Raw genomic sequence first — 21977 nt, 5'->3', positions numbered from 1 at the left:
AAAAGTACCATTTTGCGAGATAAAAGTTTTTCTTTTACAAAATCTACTATTCTATATACAATCCAAACTGTTGTCTTGATATAGTCTATACGATCAAGAGACAAGCAATCGAGCTCTAGAGTGAATTCAAGAGAGGAATATTAAATAAGAATTAAAAGTCCTGAGCTCTCTTCAGGAATATAACATTATATTTTTGTTAAAAACACATTTCACTTGAATTATAAATTTTAAATCTTTTCTTTTATTTTATTTTTAGTTTATACACACACACCAACACACATATAGCATCTATACAATGGGTCCTGAACCTATACGACTCAGTAATCTTGATAACACAAATGTCGAGACGGGAACGTCATCGAATAATGAACAGACAACGTCACACAGCAACGCAGTGGAAACATACGAGCCACGGGAGCGGATGATCATTACGAAAAATGTGGTCATCATTGGCATTGCGTTTATGATTCATTTCACGGCATTTCATGGCACCTCCAATTTGCAGAGTTCAGTCAATGCAGATAAAGCACTTGGCACAACGACATTAGCAGTTATTTATGGTTCCTTGATATTGTCGAATATATTTCTGCCAATGACCGTGATAAGGTAGGTCAGAGAAATGCTTTATTGTTCAGTAGAAAAGCTAGATGGGACGATATTTGTATTTTATAATGATTCTTTCAATGTGAAAAAGTTCTTATTATATGAAAATCACAAACATACTACTTACACGAAAAGTGTTTCTATTAGGTTCCAAAGAAATCTTCACTAAGTTTTGGAAAGCAGTACCTATGAAGAAAATTTTGAAGATTGGTGGATTAACTTAAATTCAGGTTTGATGGATATCAAAAAAAAAATATACTATAAAAATATACTCAAGTACCAACCCTTTCTTAGCTATCCTTTCTTAGTATTTTCTTTTAACTCATTTAGTAACGATGATGATATGTGACCAAATAGAAATGTATTATTAACGACTTCCTTTTTTAGAAACTGTGACATTTAGACAATGCAAGACAATATGTATTCTTTTTAATAGAAGTCATCCATTTGATAGAAGTTATACAATCCATTTGATGGTTGATGGTTTCTTCACTTGAGCCTATTGGCCCATTGTGTTACCGTATAAGAACTCAGAAGCTTCTGGATTCTTATAAAAGTGAGTCCATAGCATAGTTGAACGATAGGTTAAAGATATTGTTGGATCAATTTTAAACCAACTTGAATTAAAATTTCTTCTCAACATATACACAGAATATATTGTGACTCTTTATTCAGATGAGTCTTATAACTGAATGTATGTATTTATATAGCGTTTGTTTGCCAGAAGCTGAACATTCACAAACAATATGCTCTGCGGTTTTTTACATGAGTATCGGAGAGCCATAACTTGTTTAAGTTATACCATAGGCTACTGTGACCTGTAAAGTTACCAGATAGAGTCTTCATGTCTATTGTGCATAGCGAAAGTATTTTTATTGATATTTTCTTAGCTTGGAAAAGAAATAGTTCTGCAATTTGTTATTTAAAGTTATTTTGATTAAGTATTGAAAACATATCAAACTATTAAGCAGTATAAAGCAAAGCTTCATTAAATGATAACTCTCATAAATGGACAACTATCTTACCGTGTTAAGTTGTTTTTATGCTATTTTCCAATTTTTATATTTCACACAAAGTCTCTTCTTTTATATGGACAGTTCTTTATCAGAACAGTATTGCTCTTCCCTTGTTCCCTTTTCTGACTAACACCGCTGTTACTGTGTTTTACTTCGCAACTTCTTGTCCCCAAGCACTGCGTGGTTTTCTTTAAAAAACACTGCAGAAGTCTGGTTAATGCTCATTTATATATTTTAAGACCCGTACAATATTCTGATTGTACTATGATGGGGTTATCACAATTTTGAGACCGTCTAATATTTGAAACCACTTGAAACTAAAAAATGACTTCTTTAGTTTCTGGTTTCTGGTTTCTGTGAAAATACGACATGTTTTTACTTTAGCATTTGCAATTGAAACGCAGATTTATGTTTACTTCAATGTTGGCTTGCGGTTTTTTATCTTTAATTTGTGGAATATAATACTAATAAATAATATGAGAGAATGATACTCATAGCCTTCTTCGTCTATATTTCACATTTGAGTGAAATTATATTTCCAAGAATTCAACATTGGAAGATTTACTTAAGCCGAATAAGAAAAAAACATCTACGATAAGCTGATTATCACACATTTGCTGAATATATTAGGCATAACGCCTAAGCGCTTAAGTTCCTCTTAACATGCTGATGCCACCTTATCGAATTTATGGGATTAACTCAACAACAACACATGAAATGCCAAATAATTAATTTACCCAACGACGTGAGCAGACACAGCCATGTACATAGATACAAACCCATACTCATGCACTCGCACTCGCACACACACACACATACAAGCATATACATGATGCCGTAATCAAATGGCAATCAATTTGTGTTGTCCTTGTCTTAGCACAAATCAATGTCGAGCTAATATTTTATTGCCGTCTGTGATGGTCGAAATGTCTAATAGTTTTAACCTCTTCACATCGCCTGGTCTCATCGCTTGGCCGCCACATTCTGGCTGTGTGTTTTGCTACTGCTTGGCTTGGCATGTGAGCAAATCAAATAAATCTTGGATTGTAATTAAATCGGCTTATCAATATTTTATTGCATTACCGAGTGCCGTACAAAGTCAAAGGACTGACAGAACTGACAGAACGACAGAATGCAGGCCGCCGGGACACTGCGACAGTCTGAAGTGTGTCAATGAATCCCGAGCATTGGACATTTTTCGCCTTTTTTCCCATCATTACTCCAATAAATACAAACACACATCAGTGAAGCGCACATGTGTGCGATGTGTGCGATATGTGCGATGTGTGACATGTTATCAATGCCATTGACACATTTCAGCGTACGACACTACACGACATGACATGACTTCGAATGACTCTACATGGCTTGGCATGACTTCACTTTTAATATGCAACAGTCAATCGGCTGAAATGGCACACCGCTCTTCGCAACTCAAGTCAACAGAGTCTGAAGTGGCAATGCGAAATATGAGGTAGCAGCAGAATTCCTACGTGTGCACAAACAAAAACCCAATCGCTTAGAAATAAAATGACAGCTCCACTTAACTTGCTACGCTTAACTCGCACTGTCAAGTCTAAGCAGATTTACATGTGTGACAACGGATAGCTTATATGGCATATACCATAACTGTTCACATAAACACACACACGCACACACTCACATACACATTCAACGCAGTTTATATATATGTCTGCTGGTTGGGAAGTCATAGTTCGGTAAGGTTTTACGTGACAAGCTGCGTTTGATTTATGCTCGAGGTTGACATCATTTGCCTAATGCCTGCCTTCTCACTATTTCTCACTATTGTATGGCTTATCGGCAAACACTTAATAAAAGCGACACTAATTGAAGCATAAAACTAGGCGCAAAGGCGTAATTATTTGAATAGCGCGGCGAATTCAGTTTAGAAATTTAATATTTCAATCGAAACGTTTATGCGGCAAGTGATGTTAGGACAATTGAATATTCTCACTGCTTCTGGCCCATATACCACACAACTTTACTCGCACTTTACTCGCATCCCCGCAAGGATTCACTTCAAGTGATGCACTTTGCAACGCCATTTCAATTTGATCCAATCCATTTCTTTTCTAAAGATTGCACTTTGATGCAAATGAATTCCAATTTATTTTATTGTTTTGCGATTCCCGAATGAATAAAAAAAAATTTGTCTTCTTACAGATGGTTCGGCTGCCGTGTGACAATGGCGCTCGCATTTGTCGTCTACATGCCCTACATAGCAGCGCAATTCCATCCACGTTTCGAAACATTGATACCCGCCGGCTTGATGGTGGGCTTCGGTGGTGGTCCATTATGGTGTTCGAAATGTACATATCTCTCCACAGTATCGGAGGCATTGACCAAAGTACGTGGTCGTTTCTCGCTGAAGGATGTCAACACCGTCAAACTGTTTGGTCTCTTCTTCATATTCTATCAAATGGCACAGGTGTGGGGTAACTTAATCTCATCATCAGGTAAGAACACAGCCACGAAGTACTAATATTACAAAATAAGACGAACATTGCCCTAGTGTTATCCTTTTCCAGCTCCGATGACAGTCACACAGGTGTGAACATTTCCTCGATAGCTAATATATCACTGGCGCCTTTTGAGGAAGCACAGCAAGATCGGGTCACGGAGTTGTGCGGTGCCCGTTTTTGTCCTGGAGTCAGCGCTGAAGTAATACCAAACTTGAGTCCACCCGATCCTGCCAAAATACAGTTGCTCACCTCCATTTTTCTTGTCTGTATGGTCGTCGCAGTATTGCTGATGTTCTTCGCTGTGGACTCATTGAGTCGGTAAGTCAATCGAATATTTCACCACAATGTTTACGAATCGTGCATGTGATAGTTATGGCGTTAAGAAAGGTGAGGCGGGTGATGGCATGTCTGGTTTCAAGCTCTTGATGGTGACCATTAATTTGCTGCGCAAACGGCGACAGATTCTACTGCTGCCAATTACGATGTTTATAGGTCTGGAAGAAGCTTTTCTAGCTGTGGACTATACCAGGGTTAGTCGCTCGAGATGCTCCTAAATTAAATTAAATCCAACGCTTCTTTCTGTTTTCTCATATTTATATTTTATAGTCTTTCGTTGCTTGCGGCTGGGGAATTTCAAATATTGGCTTTGCAATGATTTGCTTTGGTGTGGCCAATGCTATTGCTGCAGGCGTCGCTGGTGGCTTGGTGGAGAAAATTGGACGTGTCAGCTTAGCACTTATTTGTGCCTTAATCAATTTGCTGCTGCTTGGCTACATGTCCTTGTATACGGCTCGTGAAAACGATTATCTTATGTACTGCGCTTTTGCTGCTGTGTGGGGAATTTGCGACGGCATCTGGCTGGTTGTTGTCAATGGTAAGTGGTTGACTTCGTCATGGCATTCTTCAAAGAAGATATCGTAATATTACGGTCTTTGTGGAGCGGTGTTCATTAGTATTGAACCGTTAGTATTTTATTGAACCGATTGGTTGTTGTTCATATCGAAGACCGTACGACATAGGTTTGTAAGAGAATATAATAAGGTTTTTGTAGACAATTGATTAGGTTTTCATTTGTAAAGTACGTTAGCATAGACACACTTCAGAATAAAGCTCTCCAGCAAGTTTAAACAAAGCAGATAAAATGTACAGTACCTTTCAAAATAACGTTTTCCATATTGGGTTTAAAATTCAGCTAATTTTTATAATTAATTTTATAGAATTAATTAACAAAAAATAAATTTAAGGTAATTTTGATATTAATACAAACAAAAATAATATATAAAAAGAAGTATATAAAGCAAGTTGCCGTATCTTGCAGAATCTCTCTCCACACATGAAAAATACTCTAACATATATCATATTTGCTTGACATAGTCGGATTAGTATTGCTAGATCTTTGGGTATGAACACCATCTAGTGACTAAAAATGGCGGAGTATAAAATATACATAATAAATACGCCTTCATTTTTAATTTTAGTACAAAGTTGTTGAATAAATTTAGGAACACTACAGATATACAAGGGTAAGGTAGGATGTCCTGGAAGTTGAGATACATTTCACAGTAGAGTGCATTGTAGAAATCCATTTTTTTAATTCCAGTAGCGTTTGAAAATTGCGTACTGACGGACAGAAAAATAATTAGAACTCATAAAATTTAAATACTGCATAATCACATTACGTACTTGCATAATTTTATAGAACTTAAAAGAGTTTTCTTTCAGCTTTCTATGGTATTCTTTTTCCCAAAGACCTTATCGCAGCGTATAGTAATTTTCGTTTATGGGAATCGACTGGTTCTGTGATTGGTTATGTGATCAGTTCGCAGCTTTGCACCTCCACGAAGTTGATTATACTTCAGATTGTGCTCCTTGTAGGCTGCACAGGGTAAGAAATTATTTTAATAAAACTTTAAATTTTCATTAAAACGTTTTTCTTTTATTGTTTTTAGTTATGGGCTCATAGAGTATCGAGTTTGGAAAAAGCAGAAGAGTCTAGAAATTATGTTGAGTGATTAGCTTAGAAAATAAAAGTAATTGAGACAATGCCATTTTATATAAGATTTGTTATAATTCATTAAAATTTTGTATAATAATTTTAGTAGGAAAAAACATTAAATAAACTAACAAAACAAAGAAAAAACTTTGTGTAAATTATAATTATTCTATTAAAAAAGTTGAGTATTTTCATAACATAAAGATTGGTCATAACCCCTCTTGCTCTATTTTATAAGGATATGAATGTTTACAACAGTCACAGCAGAAAAAGTAATAAGTATAGGGACTCCCCTTTATCAGTTTTATTTTCTTTCTTACGAAGGTAAGTAAAAAAGCTATAAAATGTAAAAAAAATCATAATTTGAGGTTCTAATTCCAGAGCATTTATATCTATAACAATATAACAATATTTAAACTAGTGAATGGGGTGAATGGAGTGAATGGGGTGAATGAAGTGAATGGGGTGAATGGGGGCTGACTGACATGATCATCTCAACTACATTCATTGTTGTCTCTAGTTTCTTATACACTATCATTTTGCAATCGAAGTAGCTTAAAAGCAGGTTTAAAACAATATTATCTATTGTTTTCTTCTTCCTTTTCTTAGGTTCTCTAAATGCTTAAGTGATTGGTGAAAGGGGGGGATTTTCTATTTAGTGCGTTTGTTTATTTGTTGGATGAATTAAAATAAACTATAATTTATTATTATTTTTACTTATGAATTTGTTTATTTATGCTTTATTACAATTAATTCTCAATTAATGTTTTCATGTTGTGGCATACAATATCAATTTTACATTTCTAGTCGGTAATTATGAGTACTTCAAAGACCTTTTTTGTTTTTTTTTGTTCATGAATAAATTAAATACATTTTTTTTAACATTCTAAGACATTTTTGTTTTTACTCATTACTTTAGCATTACTTATATGTAATTAATAATATTTTAACACATACGAAAGGTTCATCATAGGTGACAATGCAATTTGTGCATATACATAAAATTTAGTTTTTTTTGTTAATTTCATCGTTTTATATTACTTCACTAATTTTGAATTTGATGACGTCTTTGACAAAACTAACAAATTTTGACAAAAATGTAAGTAGTTCATTTTTTTGTTTACTTTAAATATAGTTCAAATAGTTCAAGGGAATTGAATATTAGTGGTTTCTTGAAAAAGAGTTCTAAAGTATTATTTTTTTGTTTTTTTTCTGTAATTTATTCGATATTTACTTAATTTTATTTATATATATCTTTTTTTATATATTTTTACTTTTGAATTTAGTATTTACTTTTTTGTGCTTAGAGATAATATAATATCTTTTATGAAAGAAACAAAATATTTTAAGTATTTTTATTTTTATTTTTTTTTTTTTGGAATGGCACGTGTAAACACAACTTAAATCTTTTTAATTAAAATAATACAAAAGAAAAAATTATTAAAATAAAATGTAATGTAAAAACGAATGATAAATTTTTTATTATAAAAAATTTTTTTTTTTTTTGTGCAGTCCATAAATTTTAGCTATCGTGGAAGGTGTTTTGTTGAACAAACTACCAAAATTTTCACTCCTAACATTATGGACTGTATAACTGAAAATCTTCTCATAGGAATTTTGACATATTTTTTTTTTTGCTTAAAATAGAATTTACAATAAATCGCTATGACACTCTTTTTGCTTCCCTTTTATGGCATGAATTCTAACTCCTTCAACTTCCTTCCATATTTCAGATAATCTTATAAACTTAGCACTACTAATTTTAATTATAAATAATTTTTAAATTGTTAGACATATTGTATACATTATAAAATTAATTAAATCTCATTTATATTTTTCAAAAACTATCACAAAAAACGCATTCACAACTCACACATATACACACTCTCACCCACACACACACACACACACATACACACTTGTATAAATACACTTTTACAAAGAATGGGAATTGTTTGGTTTGAAAACTTTTTTTATTTCTAAATTATCCTTTTTAGCTTGAGAGTACTTTTCGCAAACTTTCCTATTAAAATCCTTTTTAAGTTGTTTTTATAAAAATTTTACACTTAAGTGTACTTAGGTCTATCTTAAGGCTACGTCTGTTTATACATAAATATTGTTGCTTTTACATTAAAGCTTATTTCTATTAAATATGAATCCTGTACATCAACTCAAATCCTTAAAAACTAAACCAGATTCCGTAATCTTTGTCTCTTATATCTTTATTACTCTATTAATGTTTTACTTTTACTTTTAACTTCCTTTAATCTGATTTGTCCCTTTTTCTTATAAAACTCTTCCACACTCGTCTTCTAAAGGGTTTTTCAATGGTTTCCAATTTCAAAACTACCCGACGAAGTAATTTACAGGAATTTTTTCACTGGAATATATTGATTCATAAGAGATATTTCCAAGTATTGGTTTGCATATATAATATTCATTATCAAAGTAATACATATTTCGATCAGGATAAGTTATCATTATTCAGTGATCAGCAATTCCAATTCTTTCTACAGAAGTTGTAGTTGTTGTTCTTGATTTTCAAGATATCGGCATTCCTTGGTTTCCCCTACTTATAATTAACCATTATTTATAGAAAGTACTTTTTAGTAGTAGTTACAGCATTATTTCTGCTTTCATTGCTGTGACACATCATTTAAACCATGCCTTTGGACATCATTCTGACGGTATTCTTCAAGGCTTGACGTTTATTACAGAACCAAATGCGTATGACTTCGCGTTCGTACCCCAGTTGGTGAGCTAATCCAGTAATCTCGGTACCTGAAATAGAAAATTTCATATTAAAGAAACTGGTTTTAACATCGTCATAATTATTATTAAGTTTGTATATCTAAGCAATATATCTAAAATTAATACTGGAGAGATTTTCGAATTTATCAACGTTTTTGACTGGTATTAATATGACAATCCTTCTACCTATAATTACCAGGATTGTGGAATGAAAACAAGTTTCTTCGTTAATTGATTAGTACATTTCTTCTTTCTTCTTTACCTATGTTCATTACAATGTGTTAAGCAAAATTACGTGATTGCTATCCAAAGGTATCAACAGTTTTAATAGGCTATGATAAACAGATGGTTCTGGTAAATCATCACCGTATTCAGACAATAGAAAACACAACCCATTATACTTGTAATTACTTGCAAAGAAAGTCTTTAATTTTTGATACTCGAAAATATAAATTCATAAATAAATATGTTAGATATTAGGAGGCATGTCGTTTGATTGCAAACCATTAAACGCCTAGCTTCAATCAAACCACTTCAATCCTTCAAATAAGTACGTGAGTAAAGGGCAGAACTCGGCAGGTTAAATTGTCTCTCGAACATGGCTCTCTCATTGTATCCTTTCCTTTCAGGTTCCTTAACAGAAGAATTTTTAGGAGAGTCTTGACAGTCTGTCAGATATTTGATCAGTAAAAACAAAAGAACTGCTTAACTACATAAGCTCAATTGAATCTAGTTTATCTACAGAAGTTTCGGGAAATATGTATGGTATTAGAACTGTTGATAATTGCTAATTGTTCTATCCGTTAATATTGAGTCTATCTTTAATATTTTATTAAACTAATTGCTTTTTTTTTCTTTTTTGAAATAACCACTCACCGGATGGATGTGTGTTGCGCTCGAAATGAGCATTCAGCAGTTCAAGCGCTTGTGGTGTGAAGGATGTGCGCCGCTTGCGTTTCTTCGATGGTTCAACGCCTATGTAGTCCGTCAAATGATTTTGTCCCGATTTATAACGATTCCAGTGGCTGTTAAGAGAAAACGAAAAAAAAAATTATTAGTAAGATAAATCGATTTGAAAGCCAAACGCGTGTGGAACATTTTCCATACTCTCACCTCTCTTCGGCTTCTTTCATCCAACGCTCCAAAACCGGCTTAATTTTTTGTGCACTCTTTGGTGTTATATCCAATTTCTCAAACCTGAGTGGACATAGGAGAGTAAGTAAATGAATTAGTCAAGAAAGTCTAGTTGTAGTATAAGATTGTGTATGCGCAAACTACTTAGTATGTAAGGAAAATAAAAGTGCCAGGACATTGTCAAGTGCCAATAGCTTACAATTTTCTAGAATTTTGTTCAAAGCAAATTGAAATATCAAACAATGAGCAACAAAAAGGTATCAACTCAAACCTTAGGCAATGCCCTGGCCAATATATTGATTCTTATAAAAATAAAGCGCATACTTAAGACTGCTAATGGGTGTGTTAATTAAAAAAAAAACTATAGAAAAATAAAATAAATTAAATCAGAAATCAGAAGAAGCTTTAGTAGTTAGTTAAGGTTGGCAGTTGAAAGAGTAGCAAATCAGCAGCACATCATTCTGCCTTACTTAGCACTTTTTAGCTAGAGAGGAAACTATTCCTCTGATCAATAGGAATTGATCATTTAGCTAAGTTCGCTGGCTGCTTTTGCCACTCTTTCAGCTGTTAATTATCCTCCAATAAACCAAGTGTTAATGAGCAGTTAACTTGGCTTATCTGTTGACTTGTTAATTCTTAACAGTTTTTTTACTTAGTGAGAATTTTTCAACGATTAGGTTTGTTTTGTTTATTGTTAATAATTTGTTAATTATGTTTGTTTGTTAATGTTTTTTTTTAATTGAATGCTTTCTCATATTTACACGTACATGTTTTGTTGTTGTGTTGACAGTTGCGCAGCGTACATCTGAGCAGCCAGTGCACTACGGATCATTCGTTCAAGGATTCATCCATTTACACGATTTATAATTGAACATAAATATTTTATGTTTTCATAGCATTTGATGGAAAAAATATAAACAAAATTTTATTTATTTAATTTTATTCATTGCAAATACAACATTTCTTGTTTATGTTTATGTTAAAAAAGCAAATTATCATATAATGTCCTGGCACAATTTAATTTCCGCAAGTTTCTACATATGTAAAATTTATTATTTTTCATATTTGAATATAAATAAGCTTTTCTTTCTCCAATGTTATGATTGGTTTAACTCTTTGCGAAGGAATATTTCACTTTTGCTTCTAATCGGGCTTATCAATGTCTCTGACTAGCTATAATGCACCCAACCCTCTTCCTTAAATTACTTGAAATGCGAAGATAAAATGCCTTAATAGGTTCCGAAGAAGGGGCGCCCTACTACCAATTCACCTATCTACTTTATTGTAACGACGCTTATATAATTTATTTGTCTGAAATATATTATCAGTAATCATGTGTTCCAAAAACTTTTCCCGTCACTTTAAGGATATGCGGGTATATATTTATCAACACGAACGTATATATGCTCGTATAAACAAGCAAACGGTAGTCCCGGACATATGGAAACACACAGTGTAGTCTTGACATACTGTAGACATACTAATAACTAAAATTCAATAGACAGAATTAGTACTGTTGATGAGTTTGGGTATCCTATATAATTGTAAAAATAATATTATATATCCTCAGAATAAACAATGCACTATGAACCAAATGTTACCTCCCATTATCATTTCAAATAATTCTCATTTTTGAAAATTTCTTAAGTATGTTTTCCGAATAGTACAAATATCGACAATAGAATGTATATATATCTATATATATATGTATACAAATAATTCAGTTAAAGGATCGAATATTCTCTGATAAGTACCGATGGTTTATAGTTAGTCGATTTTTCCACACTTAAGGGATTACATATATTATTAACATTATGTTTAGTAAAGCAATTAGTAATCTCTTCAAGTAATGTATATACACACGTATGTATATTTAAATATATTCAATAGGAATAATTTTCAATGTATGGCACACTTTTATCTTGGAGTTCTATTATGCTATCCATGGAGAGAGTTTATTTATTTAATCTGTAAAATTATTGCTGTTAATAAACCTAATAATTTTTCTTGATTCAAGATAAGTAACACATAGGCTGAACATTAATTGGAGAAAACATCTTCCTCGTTACCGTATGTCTCTTCTGCATTTTTCATCAAGAAAAGATATTTCAACGCCTAAGAATTTGAAAAGGAGTTGGTAAAACGTATTCATTGTACCTTAAGTCTTTATCTATAAGGTGTGTACGACGAATATACTAATTTTTTTTAATATAAGAAAACAATAAATAATTATTTTAGCGAGAAACTAACTGTTTTTACAGCTATACCATTTGTCAACCCTTCCCTTCTATCGTATCTTTTTCTAACTGTTATTATTCTAAATTATATAAACTGGTTTATATCTGCAACATATCACATTATAAAATATATATAAGATACTTAGAAAAATACTTTAAAACATTAGATCTCATACAACAATTGAACTTGCCCTCGCATTCTCTTCAAGCGAGGTCTTAAAATTAAACTAGTATCTCTACGTAAGGACATTTGATATTAATTAGTTAAAAAACACATAATTTTGGTCACGATTTTATAATACTATAACATATAACATATAATATTTTTAGTGTGTTTTAACTTAAGAGTAATTTCCGTGGTATGAACTCACCTGCATATGGCACTTTGACTATAAGCTGGACCTTCAGTGACAGACAGGGCTTGACCAACTTGGGTTTGAGTAAGTCCCAGCGATAATCGTCGTAATTTAAATGCTTTAGCAAATTCTTTAATATCATCCAAATCGATGCCATCAACAACGTTGGTAGTGGCTTGATTAATGGTGGGCTCATCTAAAATTTTGAAGAGAAAGAAAGTTATATATTAAAAAAAATTTAATCAAAATTAATGTACAAAATAGATTAAGCAAATAAAATGGTTATAAGGAACGAAAAATAAAAGAATTAATTTTTATTTAAAATGTGTAAAAAATAAATAACAATAAAACTATTATTTAATTAAAAATTTCTGTTGGTATCAAGTATCGAGATATTCGAAAATAAATCATAAATTAATCATTAATAAATTAATTAATCATTTCCTAATAATTAAAACAGTTGAAAAATTTTTGAACAGATCTTCAGGGACACTACGGTTGTGTGAAACTTATAAGGCTTTTTTTAATTTCTTTGATTCAGAATTAAGTTCTTTAAGATTGGCAACACTTATACAGAGACCATTCAAAGATATTTTATGTGATATTATTGTTTGCTTTCGTATATTTAGTGCTGCACTTGGCACTTTTCTGAAATTATTCATCCATATTATATGTTAGTGCTGCAAACAACACTTTTTTATATGAATGTTATATTATTTTTAGTGCAGTTAGTCAGCGCTAAGACTAATCATTCTTCAAATGATTTTTACAAGTCTTGTTACTAACGTTCAACCTCCTAAGTTTTGCTTTAATCGATCTTTTGCTGAAAATTTTCTCGTAGACTCAAGTGGGTTCCAGTTTTATTAAGTCATAGTACTCACTATATATGTATACAATTTTAATGAATTTGGCATTTTAACCTGATGTAAAAATCAACAGACAAATTTATCCTGTTCTTTTAGCAATCATATGAAGAAAACTTTGTTTTCTATAATTTTTCTATATTACGGCACCTCCACAGGAAATAGGTGTCATCGAAATTCTAAATTTATGGTCCCATAGTCTACAAATCTCATAATTTATTCAATCAACTAAATCGAAATAAACAGAAACGAAAAAGACATCACTAAAAATGATTGTGGACTTAAGAATTAAAAGCATCCTTAGTTCTGCAGAAATTCATTCCTTAGTCATAATATTGTATGTACATGATGCACCTCATTTCCTCATCAGGAAATCAGTATAACAGCGTCATCCACAAGGACCAGGAAATAAGTCACCGTAGCTGCAACGAAACTAATTGCAGCTGCTGCCGCCGCGTAATTAAAGGTAATTGAGGTAATATAAAATATTATTTGCGTTAAACCGTTTCAAGGAGTACATGAGTACGTGAGTAATGATAATGTTATTAGTGAGGTTGCAGGTGAATGTGGCACTTCCTGCCGTACTGCTCGCTCTGAGCAGGGAATCCTACCATGTTGATTGAATAATTGATTCAAGACGCGAAGAACTCATATTGTTTAGTGCACATACACATACATACCCGTATATTCACTTTTAAAGAAAAGTTTTAAAATTTTTATCTAAATACAACCAAACTGTGGGGTATGAAGGATCCAAAACCAATCCATTTGGATGCCTTATACTACAAACTACATCGTTTGTAAAAAGCGTAGATAAACAATTAACAATGCAAATTCGTAGCGCTGCGCTAGTCTAAAAGTTACTTCCCTATTATTCGAGATAAGCTTTCATCGCTTTCATCATACATTTAGTGGCTGTTAGGAAGATCCGCATTTGTTATCCTTCAGTGCCTTCGGTGCAGTGCCAACAACTCTTTCTCTTCCAACTACTTAATTTTCTGCATTTTGTTGTTGTTATCTGAGTTGTTGCTGCTGCTGCCGTTAAGATAGAAATTTTTGATTTATTTATTAATGATATGCAAAGCATCAGATTGTCATCATCGAGAGTAGACGTTGTGACGGTGTCGTCCTTGCCAAGCTGTGCAAATTTCTTGCTGCTTGCATTGTTTGTGCTGTAATTAAGCTACACGCTTTATTACACGTTCCTCCTCTTGGCTGGGGACACGACGCGGCAGGCGGCTGGCGGTGGCATGTATTCCGCGCTGCGGTACAACTTGTAACTTAAGCTTTTGATACTTACGAAGTGAAATATGTCATTAAACGCAATAAGAAAAATAATAAAAACAACTTAAGTTTTGCACATGTCAATTAGGAGTAATTAAGCCCTACAACGACAGCTCGGAAGACTGACAGACAGACAAGATTTCCTTTAAGTGCTGCACTGCGGAGCATGTAGTTAAGTTGATTTGAATAGATTTTTAATGCATCTTAGCAAACAGTATTAAACACATATGAATAAATGTGGAATGGTTGCTTTACATCCATTATTGCATTAATCAATGAAATGTATACGATATTTTCCACATCCTGGTGAACCTCGATTTGCATACTCAAATCAAATCAAAATATTCCACATTTCTCAATTAATTTGATATTTTCTGATGTGTATTTGGCTTGACGTAAAGACGTATTTGTTTATTGCAGTGATAATTTGGCCCTTCATTAAAATCCTCATAGCAACCAGAATCTCAGCAACGAATGATTACCACTCCTTGCAGTATTACCATTTTGAAGAGGTAGTACATGGGTTTTAGGATTTTGTTTTGTATTTTTAACAAAATTTTAAAAATATTTAATATTTAATGAAATTTATCTGACCTTCCCTTGGAAATATATGCATTTAAGTTTTGAGAATAGCAAGAGTTCGTATTGGTATTGGATACCAAGTTTGGACAGAAATTGTAAATAATTATGTAGCAATAGAATGACAACATAAATGGGAAGAGAAGTCATATCACAACTAAGCGGTTTTGAAGTGAGTTTTTAATGTTAAAGGCGTGATATTTAGCTACTGAATCCATTAATCCACATAAGATCAAAATAACTACAACTCAATGATGCAGAAAATAACATTAGAATGTTTTTAGAATCCACTAGACGATATTTTCGTTTTTAAAGAAATGTAGTAAACTGAAGCCACAATCGGAAAATTGAATCTAAAACACAAAAATACTAAACATTATTTACGAAAGAAATGAATCCAGATATTAAAAATATCCACAGAAATATTCAAAAAGAAGAATCTGAATTATAATGGGGACTTGCGATACTGATCATAAGTCGTATTCACAGAATTGAAAATATGAATATATAAAAGACAATTATTCGCCCAATATTTATCCATAGAAGTGTAGTATGGACAATACAGCAGAGTTAGTAGCTACAAAAATGCGACATGAGTATTGGCGTTCCCATAAAATATAAACAAGTTAGTACTGAATAATGCTGAGGATCAGGGTTTGTTATAAGATATACCCCATTGAACAAAAATATATGCCACAAACATTCAAATCATTATAATCAAGCGATAAATATTCTTTCTTCTTACTAAATTGGATTTAAGAACCCGTTAACGAGTTTCATTCCTCAGTAATTGTCCTTTTGAAATACTTTTGCTTCGAGCATGCCCTACTTAGTTTTGTATTTTATATATGGTTAGTGTTCCGACAGCTTTGTCTTCTTTCTCCGACTGCTGCTTCAAATAACCTGACAGTATAACTAAGGCTGTGAAACCTTAGAATATTTATTCACTAAATAATGCCAATGTCGTGATAAACATCGCACTCATAGTTAGATCATACTGTAGTCCACGTGCATTCGTAGGAGACCAAAGAATATTACTTTTAAAAGCTGTCTGTATTGCTACATTGTTTTTTGATAGCGTACTTGGTTCTACGCAATATCACTTTCGTACAAAAATTGAATTGATCGCAGAAGAAGGAATCAGGTTATATAAATTTTAATAATTAGAGATATTTTTGGTAATACAATATTTGGAAAAATTTGATTTACGTTGGCAAAACTAGTAGTACTTAAAGTTATCTTAAATATTGAGATGTGAACACGATCATTTATGGGGTTATCATATGATAACTTATAATTAATAAGGGAATAGTGTATCAAGCTTGTGAAAGTCTTTTAAGAATAAGCTAATATCTGGCTAACTGTAAAGTGACTTGGTCTAAAATCGTGCTGATGAGGTCCAATCAGTGAGTTATTATGTAAATTCAAGCTTTATTGGGACCTTTAAAAGACTGACCGCTTAATCGTTGGCACAGTTGTGAAAATACAGATTGAAAGAGAATAATAAATGTCCCTGACTTTGATGATTTGATGGGTTGATGACATATTTGGAACGATTCGGTGTTAATGAAATTAAATCTGAAGAAGTGTAGGAAAGTAGAACAAGGATGCACTTTAATTACAGTAGCAGTTAAAAGAGGTGGAATAAATAGGTGATATTTCTACTTGATGCACCTTATTCGTAGTAGTTATTTTGATCTGAATTCTTTTCAAGTTATTTTTAAGTCGTTTACTTTCAGAGATTAGATTGAAGTTAACTCATTTCATTTTATACTAAATTTTCACAAGGAATTTGTTATTTTGTTTTTCATATTTATCAACAATTTTGACATTCACAACAATCCTGATTGGGATAAATATTATTATTTCTCAAAAATATGTCTTCAACGATTATTTTACATCTCCTTGAATATTGACTCACTTCTAGTCTCTACAGGTTGACAGGACAAAAGCAAAGAAACTCTAAAGTTACGCATTTAAAGTAACTTTCAGTGTTAATTAAGATTTTCGTATATTTTCGTATATTTCCTATGAATTTTCTGCAGTTTTCGGAAATTTTACCTGCCTGCAAAGTTGGTTTAAATGTGAAAATTGCTAACTTTTCTGAGCAAATCCAATTTAACTAAGAAAAATTCTACTGATTGACTTTTGTGCTGCCAAAGTTTTGGATGTGCTTTTGTAAGGAATTCATAATTGATGAGGTTGCAGCACATAAGAGAAACCAAAGCTGTAAGGATATATTTTATGTTGCGAAGGTTGCCCCTCCCTCCGTACTACTCCTACGTTTCTATCCTAAACATGTGACTTCATTATTTCTGCGTTCTTTTCATACATCAGAAATAATCTTTAAATAATTTCTTAACAAAATTGAGTGTTAAGAAACCTTCTACGTAGGTTACTTGAGATTCGAGCAAATGCAGTGAATGCATTAGAGTGACAAGCCGAATTCTGCAGGATTATTGTCACACTTGACTTGGATTTACCAAAAGTGTAATTGCATATTAGCGTTGTATCTATCCGGTACATTTCCCTGTCGTCTTTGTTTAGTTTGTTACGTTTTATTTGCATCCTGTTACTCTCTCTCAAAAGGATATGCACAACAACTTTTGACTTCTGTACTTATTGACAGTACAAATAAAGTTCAAGTCGCAAAATTGCATGAAGTTTAGTTCACCTCACATTTCTTGAATATGGGATGATGACTACGGCATATGGGTTTTGTATTCTTGATGGTATTGAGTTCAGTTGGCAGTTTAGACTTAAATTCATATTTGCATGACTGGAATAAGTTTTAAGTAAACTTGTAGAAAAGTCGAAGATATGTAAAGAAAACAGGATTGGTCCCTTTAACCATTTCTCTTTACAAAGAATGAAGACTAACACAGCATAAAACGTAGGATATAAATATCTATTAAAAATAAATTATTAGAAATATTTCAAGCTAACACTAAATTGAGGTAAATTACATATAGAAATATGGTATAATGATTTAAAGAGCTAAAGGAGTCAATCATCCACAATGGTCAAGTCTGTGGACCACTTGCAATGAAGTTTTGTCATAAGCAAGGAAAGTTAATCAAATAAGTTTCCAAAAAGATAATGGAATAACAGTAGTAGATGTCAGATAAAATTTACCTGAAAATTCGTTTTTGATAAACTTAATTAATAGCCAAAAATAATGTACTAATTAATATCAGAAACAAAAGAAAAAAAAACAAATTGTTAATGTTTTTAAATAAAATATACAAATTATAATAATAAAATAAAGAAATATTTTATATAATAAAACAAAAAATTTTTTGCAGTTTCAAAAAATAATTATTTGCGAATAATTAAATACAAGAATTATTTTCAAGACCACTGTTGATGGGTATTTTTATTGGCAATACTCGAAACAGCTGTATGGTCAGTCAAAAATTCAATTAATTAAAATAATATAAAAAATAAAATTTTGTTGTTGTAGTTCACTACTATTCGAAAAACCTCTATGCAAAAAATTAAGTAAATTAAATAACAGCAAATAAATACGCATGCATTAATTTTTAGGTAGAAAAAACGATCTTTACTCACTCGGAGAATCCATAAGCAAGTCATGAGGACCGGTGGAGCTTTCTGTGCCATTAGGTGATATTTGTGGTGGTTCACGTTCCATATCACGTTCTCGCTCTCGCTCCCGATCGCGTTCTCTATCTCGTTCACGTTCACGCTCACGTTCACGTTCTCTTTGCTGTAAAGCTGAGCTAGTTGTAGGACTAAGTTTTAGTGGATGCAATGGATGATGGGGATGATGCAGGTGCACACCACTACCCAGGCCACCATGTGGTGCTGCGGGTCCCAATAGAGTAGGTGAAGCAGAAGATGCGCGTGTTGCTGTTGCTGTAGGTGGTCCATGTGATTTTGTAATGGTTAGTTCCCCATTTGAGGCGGTAAGTCTGCTAATAAACAAAGTATAAGTAATAGGTACACTTTAAAGGAGCAATGCGAAAAGTGAGGCATTGGAATTGTGGTGGAAAACAGCAATAAATTTTCTTTAATAATTATTGCCAATAACTACAATTTCTTATACCTTTCCTTGCCAAATAAAGTTTGCGTGTGCAAAACTTTCACACGAAACGAATTTCTTTACTGGCTCACCTATTGATGCTATTCAAAACATTGGCTGCTGCTGTTGATGTGGCATTTGTAGTTCCGGAAATACCATGACTTGAGGTACCACAACCGTTGCTACCGCCAAGAAAATCACGTTCGTGCGGTGAGCCCAAGAGATGTTGTTGCTGCTGATGGTGATGCAAATGTGTAGTATTTGGTGAATGGCTGCGGAACAATTGTCCAGCACCAGTACCACTGCTACCACCCAATGGTGAAGAATAACCTCTTTCATGATTTGTTGCTGTTGCTGAGCAGTTTGTTAAGGGTATTGTGGTTGTTGTAGATGTTGTGGGACTTGCTTGGCTTGAGTGGTGCTGCTGACTGCTAGCTGCAGATAACGAAGCGGATACTGATGCTGAGGTTGCGGTTGCTAATGATGATACTGAAATGGAAGTTGAGTTTCTACCGCTACCCAGAGATTGGTTTGAATTAAGTTGTACTGGTGAAGAGGTACGTGCGGCACGCTCACGTTCACGTTCACGCTCTCTATCCCTATCCCTTTCACGTTCTCTTTCACTGCTGTGCTGACTGAGATTCATACCACCAATGCTGGAATTAGCATTGCGACTGGGACTATGTTTAAGACTATGATGTGATTCGCGATCACGCAAATTCATAGAACTGGATGAAGAGGACGATGGTCGGGGAGAAGGTGAAGATATCGCATTGTTGCGATGATGATGATGATTACTTGATGAATAATGATGGCGGGAAGTTGGTGGTGGAGATACGTTTCCATCACTGTGCTGTAGTGTTCCTTTGCAATCCATTTTTGGTGAAGCTAACTCATCTGGATGACGTAACGCATGATGTTGTAAAGCATGATGATGACTGAGATGTGGCACTGATTCCTGTTTGATTTGCAATTGCTGCTGTAGGTGGAAGGCGGCAGCAGCAGCTGCTGCAGCGGCCGCTGCTTTTGTACTACTGGTTGGCGAAGAAGGTGGCGTACGTTCGGAACTGCGAGTGCCTAAATGTAAGTCAGTCGTGTGGGCGTGATGGGTTAGGTGGGTGTGATGACCAAGATGTTGCTGCTGCTCCCGTTGCTGGTGGTGATGGTTAACAGCAGCGGCAGCAAATAATTCGGGATGTAGGGCTGCTAGCAACTGTTGAACGCCATTCGAAAACAGATTTGGCTTAAGTAAATTCGTTGGTGTTTGGGCGAGTTGAGGCAACGTTGGTGCATGTTGTAAAGCTGACAAAGGCGGTGGAAGTTGAGGAGCAGCGGCCAGTAGATGTTGTTGTTGTTGCTGCTGTTGAAATGAAGCAAATGCACCAAAGTTCTGCATGAATTGCTCATTTGTATTGATTTGCGGACTAACAGGTATAGTGAGTATTGTTTGTACAGCAATGCCTGTAAAGGGAGACAAGATTAGTTTTATAATTTGGCTTCGACATTTTAATTAATTGAATCCCACAACCCTGCATTTGTTTACACTTCAAAAGCATCATTGCTTTAAACTTAAACTAATGCAAATCATCGTTGTCTTTTATGCCCTGTCAAACATAATCCCTTGATATGCCACACACAAAATATTTACTAATACCCTCTAAAGTAATACCCAAAACTGTCCACATTTACATTTACATGTACCAGCACATTTAACCTTTTAACTTACCTTGAGCTGTGGGTATCAGCAATTGTGCACCCTGCACGCCTTGCACCAACTGTCCGGATGCTAATATCAATTGCGGCATCTGTGCGCTAGCCGGTGGTGCTTGGAGCGTAGGTGGAGGCGATGCTGTAGCAGCTGCACCCGCCGCTGCGGCTGCCGCTGCAGCTGAATTCAGCACATTTGCCAAAGTACTTTGTGCTGACGTTTGTCTATCCGCGTGTGAGGCATGCGAATTTGGTGATGTAGTGCCCGTATTATCTTGGGATCCACTGGCATGAGACATAACTTTGTTATTGCTATTGATATTGTTCGCAAAAGCATTCGTTGCGGATAATGTTGCAGCGGCTGCAGCAGCTGCTGCTGCAGTTGTGGGCGAGCACAAACTGTTGGGCAAAGTTGAATTGATTCCAGACCCCACTGATAAATTTAGAGGTGAGTTCAAAGCGGCAGCAGCTGAGGCAGTTATGCCCGCTGCTAATCCCTGAAGACTTGCTAATGCAGCCGCTGTCGCTGAATCTACGTTGTTGGTGGAGTTTTGTTGTTGCAGGTGTTGTTTTTGCTGAGAGTGGTGCTGCTGTTGTTGTTGTTGATGCTGCTGAAGTGTGGCTAAATTTTGTAACTTTTGTAAATTTATCATGTCTTGCACTGTTGCAGTGTTGATTTTGATGGCAAAATGTTAATCAATGCAAAAAGTGGCATAAAAATGAAAGACAATTCACCAATATTAGTAAAATTGATGAGTTCATATGTTATCAGTTCGTTAGTTCGTTACAGTCATAAAGTATGAATGATCCTCCTAAGTTCTCCTAAGTATATATTTTAATCACATAGTCTATAACATCTTCTTTGCAAACCTTTAATAGATCACCGCGATTATAGAAAATCTTTTCTTCAAAAGCAGAGCCCTAAAGAC

The 21977-nt window shown here is 33.8% G+C and overlaps 2 protein-coding genes across 2 annotated transcripts in view; one reads left to right on the top strand and one right to left on the bottom strand.

Moving 5' to 3' along the window:
• Positions 1–260: 260 nt before the first annotated feature.
• On the top strand, positions 261–6181 carry LOC119678250 (UNC93-like protein). The gene is made up of 7 exons (XM_038089975.1): positions 261–606; positions 3804–4096; positions 4153–4420; positions 4473–4632; positions 4709–4976; positions 5825–5987; positions 6052–6181. Exons 1-7 carry the CDS (start codon positions 296–298, stop codon positions 6116–6118), a joined length of 1530 nt encoding a protein of 509 aa, XP_037945903.1. The 5' UTR covers positions 261–295; the 3' UTR covers positions 6119–6181.
• Positions 6182–7716: 1535 nt separating this feature from the next.
• Positions 7717–21977, bottom strand: part of LOC119673922 (ecdysone-induced protein 74EF) — a 30575-nt gene continuing 16314 nt past the window's right edge. The window contains exons 3-10 of the mRNA XM_038085038.1: positions 21068–21709; positions 19434–20802; positions 18870–19231; positions 12589–12769; positions 10748–10801; positions 9960–10043; positions 9723–9871; positions 7717–8876 (exon numbers count right to left, since the gene is read on the bottom strand). Coding sequence (XP_037940966.1) covers positions 8752–8876; positions 9723–9871; positions 9960–10043; positions 10748–10801; positions 12589–12769; positions 18870–19231; positions 19434–20802; positions 21068–21709 — 2966 coding nt within the window. The 3' untranslated portion in view covers positions 7717–8751. The remainder of the gene's footprint in view (positions 8877–9722; positions 9872–9959; positions 10044–10747; positions 10802–12588; positions 12770–18869; positions 19232–19433; positions 20803–21067; positions 21710–21977) is intronic.

This window comes from Teleopsis dalmanni, chromosome 2 (genome assembly GCF_002237135.1).
Source record: "Teleopsis dalmanni isolate 2A chromosome 2, ASM223713v2, whole genome shotgun sequence".
In the NCBI taxonomy this organism is placed as follows: domain Eukaryota; kingdom Metazoa; phylum Arthropoda; class Insecta; order Diptera; family Diopsidae; genus Teleopsis; species Teleopsis dalmanni.
Note: the sequence above shows the minus strand (reverse complement) of the source record. Positions and strands in the feature narration are given on the sequence as shown.

Coding starts and splice junctions, on each gene's coding strand:
- LOC119678250 (XM_038089975.1), top strand. CDS start 296: ATGGGTCCTGAACCTATACGACTCAGTAATCTTGATAACACAAATGTC. Junction 4,977..5,824: donor CTGGCTGGTTGTTGTCAATG/GTAAGTGGTTGA, acceptor GTTTTCTTTCAG/CTTTCTATGGTATTCTTTTT. Junction 5,988..6,051: donor CTCCTTGTAGGCTGCACAGG/GTAAGAAATTAT, acceptor TATTGTTTTTAG/TTATGGGCTCATAGAGTATC.